The following is a 26,165-nucleotide window of genomic DNA, read 5'->3' as shown; positions in this document are numbered from 1 at the left end:
ACGGGGCAGGTTATTTACAGGACATAAGGGCAGGTTATACATAAAACAGAAAAAGTGAACTACAGGTACTGCAAGACACAGGAAACGCAGGAGATACTGCACATGGCAGCGTGCACAGAGGACACACAGAATAAGGCTGGTCATACTCAGGTGGCTGTTGCAGGAATGCTTGTTACCCAACCACTGTTTCTCTAAAACCCCTCATGCTTGTCTCGGCCAAGTATGCATGTGTCCTAAATAGGGAGGGGGGAGTAAGCCGGTGCCAGACACCTCCAGTGGCACTTTATATCCCGGAGAACAGAAGGATTGGGCATTCTGAAGTCCAATTGCCCGATCCTTTTCTCCCGGTTAAGAGACAATCAGGAAGCCCCCAAATATATCTAATTGTTGGCCAGTCCTGATGAAATTGTTGTAATAGGGATAGCCAGCTTTAGAGTTAAGATATGTAAGATGCAGATAAAAGAGAAAACAAAGTAGGTAAAGGGTTCTGTGCAGGAGACATCGATAAAGAGGTAAAGTGCAGGACATGAGAAAGAGATAAAGTGCAGAACACGAGGAAGGGGTAATGTGCAGGACATGAGGAAGAGGTAATGTGCAGGACATGAGAAAGAGATAAAGTGCAGGACTTGAGAAAGAGGTAAAGTGCAGAACATGAGGAAGGGGTAATGTGCAGGACATGAGGAAGGGGTAATGTGCAGGACATGAGGAAGGGGTAATGTGCAGAACATGAGGAAGGGGTTATGTGCAGGACATGAGGAAGGGGTAATGTGCAGAACATGAGGAAGGGGTTATGTGCAGGACATGAGGAAGGGGTAATGTGCAGAACATGAGGAAGGGGTAATGTGCAGGACATGAGGAAGAGGAAGGGGTAATGTGCAGGACATGAGGAAGAAGTAATGTGCAGGACATGAGGAAGAGGTAATGTGCAGGACATGAGGAAGAGGTAATGTGCAGGACATGAGGAAGAGGTAATGTGCAGGACATGAGGAAGAGGTAATGTGCAGGATATGAGGAAGGGGTAATGTGCAGGACATGAGGAAGGGGTAATGTTCATGACATGAGGAAGTGGTAATGTGCAGGACATGAGGAAGGGGTAATGTGCAGGACACGAGGAAGAGGTAATGTGCAGGACACGAGGAAGGGGTAATGTGCAGGACACGAGGAAGGGGTAATGTGCAGGACATGAGGAAGGGGTAATGTGCAGGACACGAGGAAGAGGTAATGTGCAGGGCATGAGGAAGGGGTAATGTGCAGGACATGAGGAAGAAGTAATGTGCAGGACATGAGGAAGAGGTAATGTGCAGGACATGAGGAAGAGGTAATGTGCAGGGCATGAGGAAGGGGTAATGTGCAGGACATGAGGAAGAGGTAATGTGCAGGACATGAGGAAGGGGTAATGTGCAGGACATGAGGAAGGGGTAATGTGCAGGGCATGAGGAAGGGGTAATGTGCAGGACATGAGGAAGGGGTAATGTGCAGGGCATGAGGAAGGGGTAATGTGCAGGGCATGAGGAAGGGGTAATGTGCAGGACACGAGGAAGGGGTAATGTGCAGGAAGTGAGGAAGAGGTAATGTGCAGGACATGAGGAAGGGGTAATGTGCAGAACATGAGGAAGGGGTAATGTGCAGGACATGAGGAAGGGGTAATGTGCAGGACACGAGGAAGGGGTGATGTGCAGAACATGAGGAAGGGGTAATGTGCAGGACATGAGGAAGGGGTAATGTGCAGGACATGAGGAAGAGGTAATGTGCAGGACGTGAGGAAGAGGTAATGTGCAGGACATGAGGAAGAGGTAATGTGCAGAATATGAGGAAGGGGTAATGTGCAGGACATGAGGAAGGGGTAATGCGCAGAATATGAGGAAGAGGTAATGTGCAGAACACGAGGAAGAGGTAATGTGCAGAATATGAGGAAGGGGTAATGTGCAGGACATGAGGAAGAGGTAATGTGCAGGACATGAGGAAGAGGTAATGTGCAGGACATGAGGAAGAGGTAATGTGCAGGATATGAGGAAGGGGTAATGTGCAGGACATGAGGAAGGGGTAATGTGCAGGACATGAGGAAGGGGTAATGTGCAGGACACGAGGAAGAGGTAATGTGCAGGACACGAGGAAGGGGTAATGTGCAGGACAAGAGGAAGGGGTAATGTGCAGGACATGAGGAAGGGGTAATGTGCAGGACACGAGGAAGAGGTAATGTGCAGGGCATGAGGAAGGGGTAATGTGCAGGACATGAGGAAGAAGTAATGTGCAGGACATGAGGAAGAGGTAATGTGCAGGACATGAGGAAGAGGTAATGTGCAGGGCATGAGGAAGGGGTAATGTGCAGGACATGAGGAAGAGGTAATGTGCAGGACATGAGGAAGGGGTAATGTGCAGGACATGAGGAAGGGGTAATGTGCAGGGCATGAGGAAGGGGTAATGTGCAGGACATGAGGAAGGGGTAATGTGCAGGACATGAGGAAGGGGTAATGTGCAGGGCATGAGGAAGGGGTAATGTGCAGGACACGAGGAAGGGGTAATGTGCAGGAAGTGAGGAAGAGGTAATGTGCAGGACATGAGGAAGGGGTAATGTGCAGAACATGAGGAAGGGGTAATGTGCAGGACATGAGGAAGGGGTAATGTGCAGGACACGAGGAAGGGGTGATGTGCAGAACATGAGGAAGGGGTAATGTGCAGGACATGAGGAAGGGGTAATGTGCAGGACATGAGGAAGAGGTAATGTGCAGGACGTGAGGAAGAGGTAATGTGCAGGACATGAGGAAGAGGTAATGTGCAGAATATGAGGAAGGGGTAATGTGCAGGACATGAGGAAGGGGTAATGCGCAGAATATGAGGAAGAGGTGATGCATGACTTGAGAGCTCTGTGTATGACACAAGAAGACGATATGCAGGGAGGAAATACAGGAACAGCAATGGGAAATGCACACGGCTTCAGGAGGAGGGGTTCATTAATGGCATGTAGTGCAGCTACCTGACGGGAACCAATGTGATTGAACCCGGTGATTGGAGTTCTTGGTCGGTGAGGTCAGATGATCCTTCTCCATCACCACCTCAAAGTTGAGGATAAACATGATGACGGCACCATCCTCATTCTTCACAGGGACCACGTCAACCAGACACAAGAAGCAGCTTCCTGCAGGCGACAGGAAGCAATGTGAGGAAACAAGACGTCTTCTACATGGTCACACACCATGCAGATGTCACCCCTATATCTAAAGCGGGGTTCCGATTTTATCACAGTTCCTTACAGTTTTCATGATCTCTGCTTGCTGTGAATAAAAACCTGTCTTGGTCATGTAATGATCATAAAAGACTATGGGCAGAGCTCTGATAACTGTAGCTGTGCACCTCGGTAACCATTACATTACCAGGATAAAGTGACAGCAAGCACAGATCTTGAACATGAACATCTTGTAATGAACTGATACAGAATCTATATTAGAAATACAGTATTTTTCATAAAACAATAACTTTTCTTGGCTGAAATTGGGATATGTTATTGTGAGGGGGAAAAAAAAAATAGCAAAAATTGTGTAAATACAACTTAATAAATTCCCACCATGTTCCTGGGCCCCATAATCAGGTCAGACATGGGCCCACTAAGCAATCTTCTCATGGGGCAGCCTGGCCCCAAAAACAAATACAGAGGGCAGAAGGCAATTGTCAGAGGATTCTTCGGATTTACAAAACGTTGATGGTTGTCCTTGGCAACAGACAGCTTTTAGCTTTGTTCTGCGGTCAGACATGTGACCTAACAGCTGAGCGCTAACGGTATGACTGTCACCTGACCTCCCACAATGCACTGCTCTCCGAGACCAGGAAACCAGACGAATGCTGACTCTAGTTTTAAGAAATCGATGGAGGAGATAACACATTAGAAGTGAAAACCAGAACAAGAGAAATATAGTGAAGGAATCATAAAGCTGCAGAACATTGTATGCAGAGTTTAACCCGAAATATTGTAAAACGGAAGCTGTTTTTTAAATGCCATCTTCCGAGGTATTCTTAAAGGGGACCTCTTCTGACAGGTCTGCATTACTGAACACTTGCACTCTGCATAGTATCATTCCTATGGGAAATAAATCAGTGGCTTGACAATGGGGTGTTACCTTTCTGCTTCTGCCAAAGAGGTGTATAGTTGACACTGGTCAACTCTGAGTATGAATGGAGGAAGGGTACAACTTAGAATAACAAGAAAAGTACTACACATACTGTAGTTATAAGAAATACAATTATTTACTAGAAAAAACTGCCAGAAAGCAGAGAAATAAGTATGATTCTTGTAATTGCTGAATAATCAAAAAGGAAGCCCTTAGCGCAAACATACATAAAACAATAACACACTAGGGTTCATATCATATACATATATATATAAAAATGGCGCGATATGTGAAACCCCTTCTACGAGTGACCCCGCAGCCATCACCAGTGTCACCATAAGGGACATTACCTGTGTGACCGTCACATGAGCCCCATCCCCAGCCATACAGACAGTGAAGGGTCCGGACAGGCGCGTCGCTGCAGTCTGCTGACACAGAACAGGCCGAATTTCCTGTGAAAAGTTATATCTCAATTTTTGTGATCGGCGGACGGGACGCAGACCGGAGAGAGAACGGCGGGAAGACGGCGAGCGGCGACTGAAGACACAGACTAGGAAGTCACCTGAGATTGTTCTCTACTAACCCAATTATACAAATCATAAATCAGCTTCTGTGTCAGCCTCCGCCGTCTGGATCACCTAATCTGCAGATCCGGAGGGAGCAGGAGGGATCCGTATTTAACCGGAAAACAAAAAGATCCAAGATCCGTCTACATAGAATCTAGGTATAGACTACATACCTACTGTATACCAGCCGTACATATATATTTATATACAGGAGATGCCCAGGTTATACCAGCTGTACATATATATTTATATACAGGAGATGCCCAGGTTATACCAGCATGGTCCACATCACTATATACAGTAGATATATATCTTATACCAGCTGTACATATATAATTATATACAGGAGATGCCCAGGTTATACCAGCTGTACATATATAATTATATACAGGAGATGCCCAGGTTATACCAGCTGTACATATATAATTATATACAGGAGATGCCCAGGTTATACCAGCTGTACATATATAATTATATACAGGAGATGCCCAGGTTATACCAGCTGTACATATATAATTATATACAGGAGATGCCCAGGTTATACCAGCTGTACATATATAATTATATACAGGAGATGCCCAGGTTATACCAGCTGTACATATATAATTATATACAGGAGATACCCAGGTTATACCAGCTGTGCATATATAATTATATACAGGAGATGCCCAGGTTATACCAGCTGTACATATATAATTACAGTCATTTCCATAAATATTGGGACACCAACACAATTCTAACATTTTTGGCTCTATACTCTACCACAATGGATTTGAAATGAAACAAACAAGCTGTGCTTTACCCGCAGACTGTCAGCTGTAATTTGAGGTATTTACATCCAATCAGGTGAACGGTGCAGGAATTACAGCAGTTTGCATCTGTGCCTCCCACTTGTTAAGGGACCAAAAGTAATGGGACAGAATAATAATCATAAATCAAACTTTCACTTTTTAATACTTAGTTGCAAATCCTTTGCAGTCAATTACAGCCTGAAGTCTGGAAATTAATGGAAACCATACTTAAAGGGAGTCTTTCACCTAATCTGAGCGGACACACCTCCAGCCGGCGGACGTCACGAGCGGCACCAGAGGACGGCGGGCTGGGAACTGGCCCGCACCTGCGCACTGCTCTGCCCATTATGGGCAGAGGAACATCCTTTCATATTGCGCATGCGCCGGCCGGCTGTCTTTAGTTGGCCGGCGCATGCGCAATATGAAAAGCTGTTCATCTGCCCATAATGGGCAGAGCAGTGCGCAGGTGCGGACCAGTTCCCAGCCCGCCGTCCTCTGGTGCCGCTCGTGACGTCCGCCGGCTGGAGGTGTGTTTTTCTGGGCACATCGCCCAGTAACGCCGCCCCTGGGCACCTTCAGAAGGTAATTTGCATAAGTTTAAAAAGTGTTATTTTCATTATCTGGGCGAGGGACACATAAGAGAAGGGTATGATCGTAATGAGGGTTAAAGAGTCTATAACCTGATCTGAGCGGTCTAAAACGCTCAGATTAGGTGAAAGACTCCCTTTAAGGAGAGGCTGGTGGAGCATCTAAAACCTCATGGATTGAAAGATGAAAAACAACATGGGTTTACTTCAGGGCAGGGTGAATTTGATTTAAATCACTAGTCAGTAAGGCTTTATTTAAATCATAGTTTTCTACATAAAGACTAATTCTTGCTGGTATAACTTATAATATGCAAGTAGATGAAGATTTTTAGAATAACAACTTTTCATATTAGTTTGATTAGGTTGATTCTGTATTCATAGGTTTGTAGAAGTTAGGATTAAGGTCTTTTTCTCAACTCTGTTCATGTTATAACATTTTTGCTGTGAAGAAGAGGCCTGTGATCTCTGCTGAGTCAAATTCAGTTTTGAGAACTGCAAAAAGTAAACCAAGCATCTGTGATAATATCTTGTAGGCAGAGAAACTGTCCAATTATCTTACAAAAACCTCTGGAAGAGCATGACATTGTGAATGGATTAATGGAAATTATTTACCCAAAAAATTAAACATATACAGCCTTATTCTACATAATTAAAAAACTAATCTTTATTTCATGATGGAATAACCTTTGGATGGTAATATATTTTCCTCAAAAAACCTTTTATATTTTAAAAAAATCTGATTTTTTTAAATTTTTTAAATAAAATCATTGATTTTTATCCACCCTGCTTCAGGGAGATCATGTCAAACTAATCTTATCGATTTTTTTAATTGGGTGACCAAAATAATAGACGGAGGAGGTGCAGTAGACATCGCTTATCTAGACTTTAGTAAGGCTTTTGATACTGTCCCACATAGAAGGCTTATCAATAAAGAGCAGTCTTTGGGCTTGGACTCCCATATTGGTGAATGGATTAGGCAGTGGCTGAGGGACAGACAACAGAGGGTTGTAGTCAATGGAGTATATTCAGACCAAGGTCTTGTTACCAGTGGGGAACCTCAGGGATCTGTTCTAGGACCCATATTGTTTAATATCTTTATCAGTGAAATTGCAGAAGGCCTCGATGGTAAGGTGTGTCTTTTTGCTGATGACACAAAGATTTGTAACAGGGTTGATGTTCCTGGAGGGATACACCAAATGGAAAAGGACTTAGGAAAACTAGAGGAATGGTCAAAAATCTGGCAACTAAAATGTAATGTGGATAAGTGCAAGATAATGCACCTGGGACGTAAAAACCCAAGAGCAGAATATACAATCAGTGACACAGTCCTAACCTCAGTATCTGAGGAAAGGGATTTAGGGGTCATTATTTCAGAAGACCTAAAGGTAGGCAGACCATGTCATAGAGCAGCAGGAGATGCTAGCAGAATGCTGGGGTGTATAGGGAGAGGCATTACCAGTAGACAGAGGGAGGCGCTCATGCCGCTCTACAGAGCACTAGTGAGACCTCGTTTGGAGTATTGTGCTCAGTACTGGAGACCATATCTCCAGAAGGATATAAATATTCTAGAGAGAGTTCAGAGAAGAGCTACTAAACTGGTACATGGATTGCAGGATAAAACTTACCAGGAAAGTTTAAAGGACCTTAACATGTAGAGCTTGGAAGAAAGATGAGACAGAGGGGAGATGAGAGAAACTGCTAAATACATAAAGGTAAAAGAGGAGAGAATATTTAAAAGAAGAAAAACTGCTACAAGAGGACATAGTTTTAAATTAGAGGGGCAAAGGTTTAAAAGTAATATCAGGAAGTATTACTTTACTGAGAGAGTAGTGGATGCATGGAATAGCCTTCCTGTAGAAGTGGTAGCTGCAAATACAGTGGAGGAGTTTAAGCATGCATGGGATAGGCATAAGTCCATCCTTCATATAAGACAGGGCCGGGGCTATCCATAGTATTCAGTATATTGGGCAGACTAGATGGGCCAAATGGTTCTTATCTGCCGACACATTCTATGTTTCTATGGTGATGCTCTGCCCGGCCTCTACTGCAACTGTCTTCAGTTCCTGCTTGTTCTTGGGGAATTTTCCCTTTAGTTTTGTCTTCAGCAAGTGAAATGCTCAATCGGATTCAGGTCAGGGGATTGACTCGGCCATTGCATAACATTCCACTTCTTTCCCTTAATAAACTCTTTGGTTGCTTTTGCAGTATGCTTTGGGTCATTGTCCATCTTCACTGTGAAGCGCCGTCCAATGAGTTCTGAAGCATTTGGCTGAATATGAGCAGATAATATTGCCCGAAACACTTCAGAATTCATCCTGCTGCTTTTGTCAGAAGTCACATCATCAATAAATACAAGAGAACCAGTTCCATTGGCAGCCCTACATGCCCACGCCATGACACTACCACCACCATGCTTCACTGATGAGGTGGTATGCTTAGGATCATGAGCAGTTCCGTTCCTTCTCCATACTCTTCTCTTCCCATCACTCTGGTACTGTCATGGTCTTACCTTCTTACTGTTCTCCTTCGTTTGACATGTGCTGGCGGCCATCTTGGTTTCTGGGTTTCTTGTAGCCTCCCACCCTGCGGCTTCTCCTTCCCACTGGGAGGAGCTGGATGCCTAGCTCATATATATAGGAGGTCTGTGGCTTCAGTTCCTTGCTTGGTCCTCCTGTGTTCACATGCTTCTAAGACTGCTGCTGCTTCTGGTTCCTGATCCTGGCCTCGTCTGACTACCCCGTTGGTTCCTGATCCTGGCTTCGTCTGACTACCCCGTTGGTTCCTGATCCTGGCTTCGTCTGACTACCCTGCTGGTTCCTGATCCAGGCTTCGTCTGACTACCCCGTTGGTTCCTGATCCTGGCTTCGTCTGACTACCCTTCTGGTTCCTGACCTCTGTCTACGTAGACCCTGCTTCGGTTTAGCCAACCGTTTGGACTTTTGCTTACAGCTTGCTTTTCAATAAAGCCTTCTTATTTCCACTTATCTCTTGTTGTACGTCTGGTTCATGGTTCCATGACATTAGGACCAAGCCATGAATTTTGACGGTACAGGGCCATCCTCGCTACCTACGCTGGTTGCCAGACTTGATCAGCAGGATCACCTGTTGGGTCGGTTCGCTGTGGCGTTGCAAACCCTGCTTGAACGCACGGCTCATTTCGCTTCCGTTGCCGATGGGTCGGTTGTCGCTCCTGGGCCCGCTCCTACTGCCGCTCCGGTTGTTGCGCCAGAGTCTACCCCGACACCTGTTGCTGCGCCTGCGGTGTCTCGGGGTATGACCGGTTCTGCCCCCCTTCCACAGCGCTTTGGGGGAGAGCCAACTCAGTGCCGAGGTTTCCTTAACCAGGTGGGCATTTATTTCGAGTTGCTGCCACATGCCTTTCCTACTGAGAGATCAAAGGTGGGCTTCTTGATCTCGCTGCTCTCGGACAAGGCCTTGGCCTGGGCCAGCCCTTTATGGGAGAACAACAATCCGGTGGTTGCCGAGTTTTCCGGTTTTGTTGCTTCTCTTCGGAAGGTATTCGATGTGCCGGCTCGTGCTGCCTCTGCTGCGAAGCTCCTTATGTCCATCAGACAGGGTTCACGATCCGTAGCTGAATACGCCATTGAGTTTCGTACCCTGGCAGCAGAGGTGGGCTGGAATAATGAGGCTCTGGTCGCTGCTTTCTCTCATGGTCTCTCGGATGCCTTGAAGGATGAGGTTGCAGCTAAGGACCTACCGGTGGAGCTCGAGTCTCTTATTTCTTTCCTGATTTTGATTGACACCAGACTCAGGGAGAGACCTTCCTTTAAGGAGAGCCTGCGGAGGCCGTCTAACAGATTGGCGCCTACGTTTGCTGTCCCACCCGTGCCTCCCTCTCCTCCCACGCCTCCTGGGGATGACTTGTCTGGGGGTGAACCCATGCAGCTGGGGTTTGCTCGCCTGTCCGAGGGGGAGAGGGTACTCCGGAGACGCGAGGGCCGATGCATGTACTGTGGTCTCGGTGGGCATTTTCGGTTGGCATGTCCGAACCGTCCGGGAAACGCTCGCACCTGAGATCCTGTCGGGGGCAGATCTTGGGTGGAGTCTCCTCGTCCCCGGTTTCCCGTGTTGACAAACCACTGATCACTGTTGTCCTCTCCTGGGTCGGGGGCTCGGTGACGACCCAGGCGTTGGTGGACTCTGGTGCTGGTGATGTGTTCATTGATAGTGTGTTCGCTGCCGCCAATTCCATTCCTCTGCAGCCTCGAGGTTCCCCACTGGCTCTTGAGGCGATAGACGGCAGACCCCTTCTGCCGCCACACGTGACTCATGAGACCCTTCATGTGGGGATAGCCATTGGTGCCGTTCACAGAGAGTCGGTCTGTCTCCAGGTGATTTCGTCTCCACACTACTCGGTGGTCTTGGGGTACCCCTGGCTCCAGAAGCATAATCCGACTTTCGATTGGAGATCGGCCGAGATCCTCTCGTGGTCACCGCAGTGTGGGGCTAGTTGCATCCATGGGCCTGTCAAGTTGCTGTGTACTTCCTCGGACTCTCTGTTGCCTCCTGAATACGAAGAGTACCGGGATGTATTCGATAAGGTGCGCGCGGTTGCCCTACCTCCGCACCGCCCATACGATTGTGCCATAGAGTTACAATCTGGTGCCGTTCCTCCTCGTGGCAAAGTCTATCCACTGTCGGTAGCGGAGAATGAGGCCATGGAGGAGTACGTGAGGGAGGCGCTTTCACGCGGACACATTCGCAAATCCTCGTCCCCGGCAGGGGCTGGATTTTTCTTTGTGAAAAAGAAGGGCGGTGAGTTGAGGCCTTGTATCGATTACAGGGGTCTCAATCGCATCACGATCAAGAACGCTTACCCGATACCCTTGATTTCCGAGCTGTTCGATCGCCTCAAAGGGGCCACGGTCTTTACCAAACTCGACTTGAGGGCGGCATATAACCTGGTAAGGATCAAGGCGGGCGATGAGTGGAAGACCGCGTTTAACACCAGGACCGGTCATTATGAATCCTTGGTTATGCCCTTTGGGTTGTGCAATGCGCCCGCAGTCTTCCAGGAATTCATCAACGATGTTTTCCGTGACCTGTTGCAGCAGTGTGTGGTGGTCTATTTGGATGACATCTTGGTATATTCTGAATCCATGGAGGCCCACATTATGGATGTCAGACGAGTGTTGCAACGGTTACGAGAGAACAGGCTGTTCGGTAAGCTTGAGAAATGCGAATTTCACCGATCCCAGGTAACCTTCTTAGGTTACATCATTTCCGCTGAGGGGTTCTCCATGGATCCTGAGAAGGTTTCGGCTGTCTTACAGTGGCCCCAGCCCAGTGGTCTCCGTGCCCTGCAGCGCTTTTTGGGCTTCGCCAATTATTATCGGAAGTTCATCAGGGACTTTTCTATGCTAGCCAAGCCTCTCACGGATCTGACCAGGAAGGGCAGTAATTTCCAGGTCTGGCCGCTCGAGGCCATCCGAGCTTTTGAGGCTCTAAAGTCCGCCTTTGTGTCGGCTCCGATTCTGTCGCATCCCAACCCTGGGTTGCCCTTTGTCCTCGAGGTGGACGCGTCTGAGACGGGAGTAGGCGCCCTTCTGTCTCAGCGTAGAACACCCGAGGGTCCTCTGCTTCCTTGTGGGTTTTACTCCCGGAAACTGTCTTCCGCGGAGTGCAACTATCAGATTGGTGACAGGGAGTTATTGGCCATCGTGCAGGCCCTTAAAGAATGGAGGCACTTGCTCGAGGGTTCGGTGGTTCCGGTTCTCATCCTGACGGACCACAAGAATCTGACCTACCTTTCTGAGGCCAAGAGATTGACACCACGTCAGGCCAGATGGGCTCTGTTCTTGTCACGTTTTAATTACGTGGTCTCCTACCTACCCGGCTCCAAGAACATCAGAGCGGATGCCTTATCACGGCAGTACTCCGAGCTGTCCGGGGAGGAGTCGATTCCGACTTCGGTCATACCTCCGAATCAGATCCTGGCCGCCATTCGCACCAGCCTGACCTCTCCCCTGGGTGAGCAGATTTTGGCGGCTCAATCTGGTGCTCCCTCTGGGAGACCCAACGGCAGGTGTTTTGTGCCTGAGGAGTTGCGCACTCGGTTGTTGCGAACCTACCATAACTCCAAGGCCGCGGGGCATCCTGGAAAGAATCAGCTGTCCTGGGCTGTTTCACGTCTGTTCTGGTGGCCTTCTCTACGTTCCGACATCGCCGCATATGTAGTGGCATGCTCCGTTTGTGCCCAGAGTAAGTCCCCTCGGCACCTTCCGTTGGGCCTTTTGCAACCCATAGCCACCGGGGAGCGTCCATGGTCATACCTGGGGATGGATTTCATTGTGGACCTCCCTGCATCCCGAGGCCATACGGTCATTCTCATGAAATGTGCCACTGTGTTCCTCTCAAGAAGTTACCCTCTGCACAAGAGTTGGCCACGATTTTCGCCAGGGAGGTCTTCCGGTTGCACGGTTTGCCCAAGGACATTGTGTCGGATCGGGGGAGTCAGTTTGTGTCCAGGTTCTGGCGCGCCTTTTGCTCCCAGTTGGGGATTCATCTCTCTTTCTCCTCGGCCTACCACCCTCAGTCCAATGGGGCCGCAGAACGATCCAATCAGGCCTTGGAGCAATTCCTTCGTTGCTATGTCTCCGATCACCAAGACAATTGGGTGGACCTCCTGCCTTGGGCTGAGTTTGCCAGGAACACGGCGGCGAACTCTTCCTCTGGGACGTCTCCCTTCATGGCCAATTATGGGTTCCAACCTGCCGTGTTACCGGAGGTATTCTCTCCCCAGGATACTCCGGCTGTGGAGGATCACCTTTCCGTCCTACGTGCTTCTTGGGTACAGATCCAGAGGTCCCTTGAGGTCTCTGCGCAGCGCCAGAGACTCCAGGCTGATCGCAGACGAGCGCCCGCTCCTTCCTACCAGGTCGGAGACCGTGTATGGTTGTCCACCCGCAACCTCAACCTTCGAGTGCCCACTCCCAAGCTGGCGCCTCGCTTTGTTGGTCCCTTCCGAGTGCTTCGCAGGGTAAACCCGGTAGCCTATGCCCTTGCGCTTCCTCCTGGCATGCGGATCTCCAACGTGTTTCATGTCTCCCTGTTGAAGCCATTGGTGTGTAATCGTTTCACTTCCTCGGTTCCTCGGCCCCGTCCGGTCCAAGTGGGCAATCGTGAGGAATATGAGGTGAGCAATATCCTGGACTCACGCCTGGTCCGCGGCCGGTTGCAGTTTTTGGTCCATTGGCGTGGTTATGGCCCAGAGGAGCGTTCCTGGGTTCCCTCCGCAGATGTCCATGCTCCTGCTTTGCTCCGAGCCTTCCACGCACGCTTCCCTCAGAAACCGTTCCTTACTCCGCGGAGGAGGGGCCCTTGAGGGGGAGGTACTGTCATGGTCTTACCTTCTTACTGTTCTCCTTCGTTTGACATGTGCTGGCGGCCATCTTGGTTTCTGGGTTTCTTGTAGCCTCCCACCCTGCGGCTTCTCCTTCCCACTGGGAGGAGCTGGATGCCTAGCTCATATATATAGGAGGTCTGTGGCTTCAGTTCCTTGCTTGGTCCTCCTGTGTTCACATGCTTCTAAGACTGCTGCTGCTTCTGGTTCCTGATCCTGGCCTCGTCTGACTACCCCGTTGGTTCCTGATCCTGGCTTCGTCTGACTACCCCGTTGGTTCCTGATCCTGGCTTCATCTGACTACCCTGCTGGTTCCTGATCCAGGCTTCGTCTGACTACCCCGTTGGTTCCTGATCCTGGCTTCGTCTGACTACCCTTCTGGTTCCTGACCTCTGTCTACGTAGACCCTGCTTCGGTTTAGCCATCCGTTTGGACTTTTGCTTACAGCTTGCTTTTCAATAAAGCCTTCTTATTTCCACTTATCTCTTGTTGTACGTCTGGTTCATGGTTCCATGACAGGTACAAGTTGATCCTGGTCTCATCTGTCCATAGGATGTTGTTCCAGAACTGTGAAGGCTTTTTTAGATGTCGTTTGGCAAACTCTAATCTGGCCTTCCTGTTTTTGAGGCTCACCAATGGTTTACATCTTGTGGTGAACCCTCTGTATTTACTCTGGTGAAGTCTTCTCCTGATTGTTGACTTTGACACACATACACCTACCTCCTGGAGAGTGTTCTTGATCTGGCCAACTGTTGTGAAGGGCGTTTTCTTCACCAGGGAAAGAATTCTTCGGTCATCCACCACAGTTGTTTTCCGTGGTCTTCCGGGTCTTTTGGTGTTGCTGAGCTCACCGGTGCGTTCCTCCTTTTTAAGAATGTTCCAAACAGTTGTTTTGGCCGCGCCTAATGTTTTTGCTATCTCTCTGATGGGTTTGTTGTGTTTTTTCAGCCTAATGATGGCTTGCTTCACTGATGGTGACAGCTCTTTGGATCTCATCTTGAGAGTTGACAGCAACAGATTCCAAATGCAGATAGCAGACGTGAAATGACCTCTGGACCTTTTATCTGCTCCTTGTAATTAGGATAATGAGGGAATAACACACACCTGGCCATGGAGCAGCGGAGAAGACAATTGTCCCATTACTTTTGGTCCCTTAACAAGTGGGAGGCACATATGCAAACTGCTGTAATTCCTGCACCGTTCACCTGATTTGGATGTAAATACCCTCAAATTACAGCTGACAGTCTGCAGGTAAAGCACACATTGTTTGTTTCATTTCAAATCCATTGTGGTGGTGTATAGAGCCAAACATGTCAGAATTGTGTCAATGTCCCAATATTTATGGACCTGGCTGTATATACATAACATACCCAGGTTATACCAGCATGGTCCATATCACTGTATACAAGAAGATGTATAACTTACAGATAGGTCCATATATATATATATATATATATATATATATATATATTTGGACACTGACACAAATTTTGTTTTTATTACCTGTTTACTAAAACATATTCAAGTTATAGTTATATAATGGATATGGACATAAATTCCAGACCTTTAGCTTCCATTGAGGGTATCCACATTAACATTGGATGAAGGGTTTAGAAGTTTCAGCTCCTTTACATGTGGCACCCGGTTTTTAAAGGGACCAAAAGTATTTGGACAATTGGCTCAAAGGCTGTTTCATGGGCAGGTGTGGGCAATTCCTTCACTATTTAATTCTCAATTAAACACATAAAAGGCCTGGAGTTGATTTGAGGTGCGGTGCTTGTATTTTGAAGATTTTGCTGAGAAGTAAACATGCGGTCACAGGAGCTCTCCATGCAGGTGAAACAGAAAAAAAACATCCGAGAAATGTCTACACTATTAGGAGTGACAAAATCTAAAGTTTGGTACATACTGAGAAACAAAGAAAGCCCTGGTGACCTCAACAATGCAAAAGACCTGGATGCCCCCGGAAGACAACAGTGGTGGATGATGGCATAATAATTACCATGGTGATGAGAAGCCCCTTCACAACAGCCGACCAAGTGACACCAGGTTATAGGTGTATCAATATCCAAATCTACCATAAAGAGAAGACGGCATGAAAGTAAATACAGAGGGTTCACTGCACGGTGCAGCCACTCATCAGCCTCCAGAATATGAAGGCTAGATTGGACTTTGCTAAAAAAAATCTTAAAAAACCAGCACACTCCTGGAAGAACATTCTTTGAACAGATGAAACCAAGAGCAACCTCTACCAGAATGATGGAAAGAAAAAAGTATGGAGAAGGCATGGTACAGCTCATGATCCAAAGCATACCACATCATCTGTAGAACACGGCGGAGGCAGGGTGATGCTTGGGCATACGTGGCTGCCGGTGGCCCCGGGGCCCTAGTGTTTATTGATGATGTGACACAGGACAGAAGCAGCCGGATAAATCCTGGGGTTTTCAGAGACAGACTGTGCGCTCAGGTCCAGCCAAACTGATTGGTCGGCGTTTCATAATACAGATGGACAATGACCCGAAACATAAAGCTAAAGCGACCGAGGAGTTTATTGAAGCAAAGAAGTGGAATATTCTTGAATGGCCAAGTCACCGGATCTGAACCCAATAGAGCATTTCCCTTGTTAAAGACTAAACTTCAGACAGAAAGGCCACAAACAGCAACTGAAAACCGCGGCAGTAAAGGCCGAGCATTAAAAGGAGGCAACACAGCGTCTGGTGATGTCCATGAGGTCAAGACTTCAGGCAGTCACTGCCAACAAAGGGTTTTCAACCAAGTGTTAGAAATTAACATTTTATTTACAATTATTTAATTTGTCCAATTACTTTTGAGCCCCTGAAATGAAGGGATTGAGCTTAAAGGGTTTCTGCCACCTCATTTTGACCTAATTAGCTCTCAGACACTAGCGATCTGCTAGTGTCTGCTCTACCTAACAATGCTATTTTCAGACCTTTGTGTGGATCCGTTTCACAAAAAAACGAACTTTTATTGATATGCTAATGAGCCTCTAGGTGCTATGGGGGCGTCTTTTCAGCACCTAGAGGCTCGGTCTACTCACACTGTATGCCGCCCCGCTCGTCCGTCAAGCCCGCCCATCTCCTCTAGAATGCCATCCTCCATCTCAGCCAGCGGACAAATTCTCGCACCTGCGCCGTGTGCGTCTGTATTCGGCGCAGGCGCAGTGACTGTCTGAACGCTCCCTGCGCCGGCATCTCCACTGCGCCTGCGCCATCTGTTCCTCGGAGCACGCTGACGTAATCAGCGCAGTGGAGATGTCTGTGCAGGGAGCGGTCAGAAATTCACTGCGCCTGCGCCGAATACAGACGCACACGGCGCAGGCGCGAGAATTCGTCCGCTGGCTGAGATGGAGGATGGCATTCTAGAGGAGATGGGCAGGCTTGACGGACGAGCGGGGCGGCATACAGTGTGAGTAGACCGAGCCTCTAGGTGCTGAAAAGACGCCCCCATAGCACCTAGAGGCTCATTAGCATATCAATAAAAGTTCATTTTTTAGTGAAACGGATCCACACAAAAGGTCTGAAAATAGCATTGTTAGGTAGATCAGACACTGGCAGATCGCTAGTGTCTGAGAGCTAATTAGGTCAAAATGAGGTGGCAGAAACCCTTTAAAAAATGTGCTGGAAGCAGAAGCCCCCCCGACTGCAGCGTCAGGAGCACCATCCAAGAGTCCAGGGTGACTGAATCCAGCAGTGATGACCGAGTCGGCTCTGCTATGTGGAGATTACGGGTTACGTCGCACTGTGTAAGCAGCTTTGATGATGTGTCTGCGAGTTCAGGTCAGCGATGGGCGACACTGCACACGTAAGACTGTGGGACTTCTCCTGACCTGTAATTCCCAGGAAGACAACACATCCGGGGCATCCATTCCTCTGTTACTTCTCCTAGAAATGTATCAAATGTTTATAAACTGGGTGATGGCAATCCGCTCTAAGAGCACTACACGTCTCAGGCTGCAAGTAGTAACAGAGTCCTCAATGTATTCAGGAATCTCCAGTACGAATTACAGAGGAAGTGCATACACAGGTTCTGTTACATAGGACTGCAAGAAACATCTACTACATTATCTGTACTCAGAGAGTAATCACTGTGTTATCTGTGGTGTTACATAGGACTGCAGGTGACATCTACTACATTATCTGTACTCAGAGAGTTATCATTGTGTTATCTGTAGTGTTACATAGGACTGCAGGTGACATCTACTACATTATCTGTACTCAGAGAGTTATCACTGTGTTATCTGTGGTGTTACATAGGACTGCAGGTGACATCTACTACATTATCTATACTCAGATAGTTATAACTGTGTTATCTGTGGTGTTACATAGGACTGCAGGTGACATCTACTACATTATCTGTACTCAGCGAGTAATCACTGTGTTATCTGTGGTGTTACATAGGACTGCAGGTAACATATACTACATTATCTGTACTCAGAGCGTTATCAGTGTTATCTGTGGTGTTACATAGGACTGCAGGTGACATCTACTACATTATCTGTACTCAGAGCGTTATCAGTGTTGTTACATAGGACTGCCAGGCCTGGTGATGATGGGGATATGTTATATCACATCAGGTGTGTACAGCGGGTTGATGCGTGACGTTGCGGCGCTCTCTTAAGCTCTGACATGTCGGTCTGATCTCTGCTGTCAGTAATTGGGTGAGAGAAGTAAAGTGCGCACACACTGGAATAATCCTGGGCTCATCCTCGCTGCGGAGGAGGAGGTTTTAATCCCCCCTAATCCCAGACACATGGCTCCTAACAAGCAGAAATCCCAGCGCACACAGGGAGGTGGCGGGAGGTCCCCGAGAACCCTTACATGTGACTGCGCTGAACGTCCTCCATCTCTGGTCTCTTAATTCCAAAAGGAGCATCCTTAATCCGCCGGCTGCGCTGGACGTCTCGTGCAAACAGCCGGACATAATGGAGGGATAAGCAAACACTGCGCACCCGCCGCGGGGGCTGCCAGCAGACCGTCTACACCCTCGCCAGCATTGTTTATATCCATTTTCACAGCTGCAACCATCATCCTGCATGAAGTGACGATGCACGGGGTGGCACATGACACTGATGGAGCAGAGCTGACTGAAAAAACGTGTGAAGGGATTTTCCACATTTATGCAAATAAAGTTTTATCATTGTATTATGAAAAAAACAGCAACTTGACTATGTATTTTACTTCTATATTGTAATCGAGACCTCTGCTTGCAGTCAGTGACAGGCTACATTCACGGGGCCATATCCGTTTTTCAGTCTGGACATCACAGGTCAGGAAAACGCTGTGTCCATCCCACGGGTCCCACTGTCAAAATGCCTATTCTTGTTCGCAAAACAGACAAGAATAGTAAATGTTCTATATATCACGGAACTGATGCGGAGAGCACACGGGTGACGTCCTTTTTGGGGCCCGATAGAAATAAATGGGTCCGCGTGCCATCGTGTGAATGAGGCCTCAGTTAGGGACCACCTTTCAGCCTCTGAATGTAAAGAAAGTTCACAAAATGATGCCAACACTAAAAGCAAGCAGAGATCTAAATTGGTGAGGATCTGAAAGACAAGGTTGATTAGAAAGTTGCAAAGCTACTTCTTTTACAAATAGAAATGGAGGTGAAATATCACTGGTGTGCACTAGTGGCATACCCACCGTAGAGGCCGACCACGTGACCGCTATGAAGCCTACGCTCTACTACTTCTATGGTTGTGCAGTTTCTATCGGCCACCACTAGGGGGAGCGCAATGAAACGAGATTACGCACAGCTTCCATTGAAGTGAAAGGTAACTATACACGCTCCTATGCCCTAAGCTCCCCCTAGTGGTGGCTGCAGGAAGGTGAAGAACTGTCAGTGTATATACTGCAGCTGTCTGCTGAAATATGCCACCCTGAATGAGCCTCATATGGTGTCCGCTCAGGGCGCTGTAGCTGAGTGCCTGTTGTTTTACACACAAAGGCAAAGTCCATGATCGGCGTTATCCCTCAACTGCGACCACGGCATCTGAGAGGTCTTTTCCTGGGAAAACTGCGCCTCCGGGGACTGAACGTCACCCAAGCTCCTTCTGAAGGCTCCGAAGCCTGTCATAGTGAGGCTCCCATGACTGAAGGTGGACTGGTCATAGACCTTAAAGGGAAATTATCTGGTGGGCCGATACCCAGGGGGCTGCCCCAGTCCTCCTCACGCCCGCCGGCCACATAATGATCTGATGCTCACAACATTAATGCTACTGTAGGAGCATCAGGTAACGGCCCAGGTGCCCTCCTGAACTCAACCGTATCACCATCCTCAAGACGACGATACAGTTAAATACTCTGGTGAGGGCAGCGGTATTTGTGCTACAGTGTGCTACTTGGTTCTGCTGGGGCGGTATTTTGTGCTGCACCACGGTATTGCAGGCCCACCGACTTTCGTTGTCCTTGCCTACTAGTGTTTCCCCACCTTTTAAAAATTTGGAACCACCTACGGTGTACATACAACATGGGGCCACTTTTAGCTTTTTTTTCCATGGCCACTTTAACTTCCCAGTCCGGCCCTGCCTATGATGCGCTGCCCATGACAGATCTCCAGAGGAGCACAGTGAAACGCCAGTATCGCCGTATCCTAAACTACATGAACCATTAGAATATAAAAGTATTTATCCCGTACGGGTGAACGGCAAAACGGGAAGAAAAAAAATCTAAATGGCCAATTCGACAATTTCAATCAGGTCACTTCCCCCCAAAAAGCTGAATAAAAAGTAAGCAAAAAGTCAAACACACCCAAAATAGTAACAATACAGAATGACGGACCGCCCCACAAAAATGAGCCTAGAGCATGAATATAAAAAAAAGTTATTGGGGGGGAGAATGAAGAAAACAGGTCAGTTTTATCTCATAGGGAACACAAAAGAAAACCCATAAAACGATATAAATTTGGTATCACTGTAATCGTACTGACCCCGAGAATGAGAAGAACGGATCAGTTTTATTTCATAAGAACGGCATAAAAAACTTAAGCCATAAAACTATGTCGTAATAGCATTTTTTCCAACTCCACCACATTTGGAACTCTTTTCCAGCTTTCCACTATATCACAACATTACATGGTGACATTAGAAAGTACAACTGGTACCATATAAAACAAGCCACCGTACAGCTAAGTGAAGGGAAAAGTAAAAAAGTTACGTCTTCGGGAAGGCAGGGAGTGAAAAATTGTCTGGATCCTTAAGGAGCTCATGAAGCACCGACTCCACTATATACTACATAGACAGTGCTTGATTTTATAATAAATGTACAGTACTGATAATACATGCGGCACATCCACTGATTCATCGGCGCCCCCTGCTGCCTGCACTCTGCAGCACATAGATTGCACTTGCCAGTAGTTATTACGGTATGTGATAGGAAGGTGCAGGAAATTTACTGGAGTCTGGGACTTCTGCTGGACCTCAGTACAAAGCCAAGGGAGACAGCAAAGAAATATATTCATGTGAAGATGTAATGGCTAGAGGTCTGTATCCATTATATACCCTCATTCTATTATAAAAGCTCTGCACAGTACCACTTCTCCTGTCCTGTATACTGGGTGTAATCCTCAGTATCTGTTCTTATTCTGTATATACAGTGGAGGAAATAATTATTTGACCCCTCACTGATTTTGTAAGTTTGTCCAATGACAAAGAAATGAAAAGTCTCAGAACAGTATCATTTCAATGGTAGGTTTATTGTAACAGTGGCAGATAGCACATCAAAAGGAAAATCGAAAAAATAACTTTAAATAAAAGATAGCAACTGATTTGCATTTCATTGAGTGAAATAAGTATTTGAACCCTCTAACAAAAAAAGACTTAATACTTGGTGGAAAAACCCTTGTTTGCAAGCACAGAGGTCAAACGTTTCTTGTAATTGATGACCAAGTTTGCGCACATTTTAGGAGGAATGTTGGTCCACTCCTCTTTGCAGATCATCTCTAAATCCCTAAGGTTTCGAGGCTGTCTCTGTGCAACTCTGAGCTTGAGCTCCCTCCATAGGTTTTCGATTGGATTAAGGTCCGGAGACTGACTAGGCCACTCCATGACCTTAATGTGCTTCTTCTTGAGCCACTCCTTTGTTGCCTTTGCTGTATGTTTTGGGTCATTGTCGTGCTGGAACACCCATCCACGACCCATTTTCAGTTTCCTGGCAGAGGGAAGGAGGTTGTCGCTCAGGATTTCACGATACATGGCTCCGTCCATTTTCCCGTTTATGCGAATAAGTTGTCCTGTGCCCTTAGCAGAAAAACACCCCCAAAGCAAAATGTTTCCACCCCCATGCTTGACGGTGGGGACGGTGTTTTGGGGGTCATAGGCAGCATTTTTCTTCCTCCAAACACAGCGAGTTGAGTTAATGCCAAAGAGCTCTATTTTGGTCTCATCAGACCACAGCACCTTCTCCCAGTCACTCTCTGAATCATTCAGGTGTTCATTGGCAAACTTCAGACGGGCCTGCACATGTGCCTTCCTGAGCAGGGGGACCTTGCGAGCCCTGCAGGATTTAAATCCATTGCGGTGTAATGTGTTTCCAATGGTTTTCTTGGTGACTGTGGTCCCTGCTAATTTGAGGTCATTAACTAACTCCTCCCGTGTAGTTCTAGGATGCTTTTTCACCTTTCTCAGAACCATTGACACCCCACGAGGTGAGATCTTGCGTGGAGCGATTGATGGTCATTTTGTGCTCCTTCCATTTTCGAACAATCGCACCAACAGTTGTCACCTTCTCTCCCAGCTTCTTGCTAATGGTTTTGTAGCCCATTCCAGCCTTGTGCAGGTCTACAATTTTGTCTCTGACATCCTTGGACAGCTCTTTGGTCTTTCCCATGTTGGAGAGTTTGGAGTCTGCTTGATTGATTGATTCTGTGGACAGGTGTCTTTTATACAGGTGACTAGTTAAGACAGGTGTCCTTAATGAGGGTGACTAATTGAGTAGAAGTGTCTAACCACTCTGTGGGAGCCAGAACTCTTAATGGTTGGTAGGGGTTCAAATACTTATTTCACTCAATGAAATGCAAATCAGTTGCTATCTTTTATTTAAAGTTATTTTTTCGATTTTCCTTTTGATGTGCTATCTGCCACTGTTACAATAAACCTACCATTGAAATGATACTGTTCTGAGACTTTTCATTTCTTTGTCATTGGACAAACTTACAAAATCAGTGAGGGGTCAAATAATTATTTCCTCCACTGTATGGACACTGCACAGTACCACTTCTCCTGTCCTGTATACTGGGTGTAATCCTCAGTATCTGCTCTTATTCTGTATATATACACTGCACAGTACCACTTCTCCTGTCCTGTATACTGGGTGTAATCCTCAGTATCTGCTCTTATTCTGTATATATACACGCACTGCACAGTACCACTTCTCCTGTCCTGTATACTGGGTGTAATCCTCAGTATCTGCTCTTATTCTGTATATATGGACACTGCACAGTACCACTTCTCCTGTCCTGTATACTGGGTGTAATCCTCAGTATCTGCTCTTATTCTGTATATATGGACACTGCACAGTACCACTTCTCCTGTCCTGTATACTGGGTGTAATCCTCAGTATCTGCTCTTATTCTGTATATATATACACTGCACAGTACCACTTCTCCTGTCCTGTATACTGGGTGTAATCCTCAGTATCTGCTCTTATTCTGTATATATATACACTGCACAGTACCACTTCTCCTGTCCTGTATACCGGGTGTAATCCTCAGTATCTGCTCTTATTCTGTATATATGGACACTGCACAGTACCACTTCTCCTGTCCTGTATACCGGCTGTAATCCTCAGTATCTGCTCCTATTCTGTATATATACACACTGCACAGTACCACTTCTCCTGTCCTGTATACCGGGTGTAATCCTCAGTATCTGCTCTTACTCTGTATATATGGACACTGCACAGTACCACTTCTCCTGTCCTGTATACTGGGTGTAATCCTCAGTATCTGCTCTTATTCTGTGTGTATATATATATATATATATATATATATATACAGTACAGACCAAAAGTTTGGACAGACCTTCTCATTCAAAGAGTTTTCTTTATTTTCATGACTATGAAAATTGTAGATTCACACTGAAGGCATCAAAACTATGAATTAACACATGTGAAATTATATACATAACAAAAAAGTGTGAAACAACTGAAAATATGTCATATTCTAGGTTCTTCAAAGTAGCCACCTTTAGCTTTGATTACTGCTTTGCACACTCTTGGCATTCTCTTGATGAGCTTCAAGAGGTAGTCACCTGAAATGGTCTTCACTTCACAGGTGTGCCCTGTCAGGTTTAATAAGTGGGATTTCTTGCCTTATAAATGGGGTTGGGACCATCAGTTGCGTTGTGGAGAAGTCAGGTGGATACACAGCTGATAGTCCTACTGAATAGACTGTTAGAATTTGTATTATGGCAAGAAAAAAGCAGCTAAGTAAAGAAACACGAGTGGCCATCATTACTTCAAGAAATGAAGGTCAGTCAGTCCGAAAAATTGGGAAAACTTTGAAAGTGTCCCCAAGTGCAGTCACAAAAACCATCAAGAGCTACAAAGAAACTGGCTCACATGTGGACCGCCCCAGGAAAGGAAGACCAAGAGTAACCTCTGCTGCGGAGGAGAAGTTCATCCGAGTCACCAGCCTCAGAAATCGCAGGTTAACAGCAGCTCAGATTAGAGACCAGGTCAATGCCACACAGAGTTCTAGCAGCAGACACATCTCTAGAACAACTGCTAAGAGGAGACTGTGCGAATCAGGCCTTCATGGTAGAATATCTGCTAGGAAACCACTGCTAAGGACAGGCAACAAGCAGAAGAGACTTGTTTGGGCTAAAGAACACAAGGAATGGACATTAGACCAGTGGAAATCTGTGCTTTGGTCTGATGAGTCCAAATTTGAGATCTTTGGTTCCAACCACCGTGTCTTTGTGCGACGCAGAAAAGGTGAAGGGATGGACTCTACATGCCTGGTTCCCACCGTGAAGCATGGAGGAGGAGGTGTGATGGTGTGGGGGTGCTTTGCTGGTGACACTGTTGGGGATTTGTTCAAAATTGAAGGCATACTGACCCAGCATGGCTACCACAGCATCTTGCAGCGGCATGCTATTCCATCCGGTTTGCGTTTAGTTGGACCATCATTTATTTTTCAACAGGACAATGACCCCAAACACACCTCCAGGCTGTGTAAGGGCTATTTGACCATGAAGGAGAGTGATGGGGTGCTGCGCCAGATGACCTGGCCTCCACAGTCACCGGACCTGAACCCAATCGAGATGGTTTGGGGTGAGCTGGACGGCAGAGTGAAGGCAAAAGGGCCAACAAGTGCTAAGCATCTCTGGGAACTCCTTCAAGACTGTTGGAAGACCATTTCAGGTGACTACCTCTTGAAGCTCATCAAGAGAATGCCAAGAGTGTGCAAAGCAGTAATCAAAGCAAAAAGTGGCTACTTTGAAGAACCTAGAATATGACATATTTTCAGTTGTTTCACACTTGTTTGTTATGTATATAATTCCACATGTGTTAATTCATAGTTTTGATGCCTTCAGTGTGAATCTACAATTTTTATAGTCATGAAAATAAAGAAAACTCTTTGAATGAGAAGGTGTGTCCAAACTTTTGGTCTGTACTGTATATATATATATATATATATATATATATATATACACACACTGCACAGTTCCTCTTCTCCTGTCCTGTATACCGGGTGTAATCCTCAGTATCTGCTCTTATTCTGTATATATGGACACTGCACAGTTCCTCTTCTCTTGCTGTGTGTGTTGGGTCTTGTTCTCAGTACCAGTCCCTGTTCCTTCTGGAAGAATACTGCACAGTACCTCTTCCCCTGTCAGGTTGTCGGTATCAGGTACGTTGAGGCATAGACCTGCTAGCGCTGAGGTTTATCCGAGGTTCCAATAACTGCACTGTATGTATTTACTGGTGAATAACGAATCAATGGCGACTCATTACCTGATACAAAATAAATCAGCAAGACGCAAAGTGACAGAGATAAATGGGGCCATTATCGGCGTAATGTCATTTTTCTGGAATTTATAAATGAGTTGGGGCTCTCGGCCATCTGTACTCCTTACGATGAGGAATATTACACGACTCTGGTGAATACAGGCACCAGTTACAGAATATTCTGTGTCGCCCCCTCTACCCAGAGGCTCCGACCACTCGTAATTTCACTCATTCACACAGATTCATTCCACTGACCATTCTAGAGATTTTTTCCAGTTAAAATTCCTTGAATCTCTGTATGTTCCTCATCTGCACTACATTCCCAGTAATTCCTCTATTACTCCCAGTAATGTCCCACTTAACATTTTCCAGCAATCTTTAGTGTCTCGTGATTTATCCAGTCCTGGTAACCTTTCATCTGGCCATCAACCGTAACCATTCAACTACTGCCAATAACTTCTTCTCTCCACTCCCAGTGCCTTCTTCTCTCCACTCCCAGTGCCCTCTTCTCTCCACTCCCAGTGCCCTCTTCTCTCCACTCCCAGTGCCTTCTTCTCTCCACTCCCAGTGCCTTCTTCTCTCCACTCCCAGTGCCTTCTTCTCTCCACTCCCAGTGCCTTCTTCTCTCCACTCCCAGTGCCTTCTTCTCTCCACTCCCAGTGCCTTCTTCTCTCCACTCCCAGTGCCTTCTTCTCTCCACTCCCAGTGCCTCCTCATTGAATCATTTCCAATATCTGTGCAACTATTCCCATTGTATTCTTATCTACCAGTAACTATTTCTACCAT

At 46.7% G+C, this 26,165-nt stretch overlaps 1 protein-coding gene across 2 annotated transcripts in view; it reads right to left on the bottom strand.

Annotated features, from left to right (window-relative positions):
- The window catches only part of LOC122938508 (potassium voltage-gated channel subfamily H member 2-like), a 215,523-nt gene that overhangs the window by 111,809 nt on the left and 77,549 nt on the right, over positions 1–26,165 (bottom strand). For both annotated transcript variants that reach the window (XM_044294060.1, XM_044294061.1), the window contains exon 3: positions 2,975–3,136. In XM_044294060.1, the coding sequence (XP_044149995.1) occupies positions 2,975–3,136 (162 nt within the window). The remainder of the gene's footprint in view (positions 1–2,974; positions 3,137–26,165) is intronic.

The sequence above is a fragment of the Bufo gargarizans genome, chromosome 5 (assembly GCF_014858855.1).
Source record: "Bufo gargarizans isolate SCDJY-AF-19 chromosome 5, ASM1485885v1, whole genome shotgun sequence".
In the NCBI taxonomy this organism is placed as follows: Eukaryota; Metazoa; Chordata; class Amphibia; order Anura; family Bufonidae; genus Bufo; species Bufo gargarizans.
The sequence above is the reverse complement of the archived record's forward strand: the minus strand, read 5'-3'. Positions and strand labels throughout refer to the sequence as shown.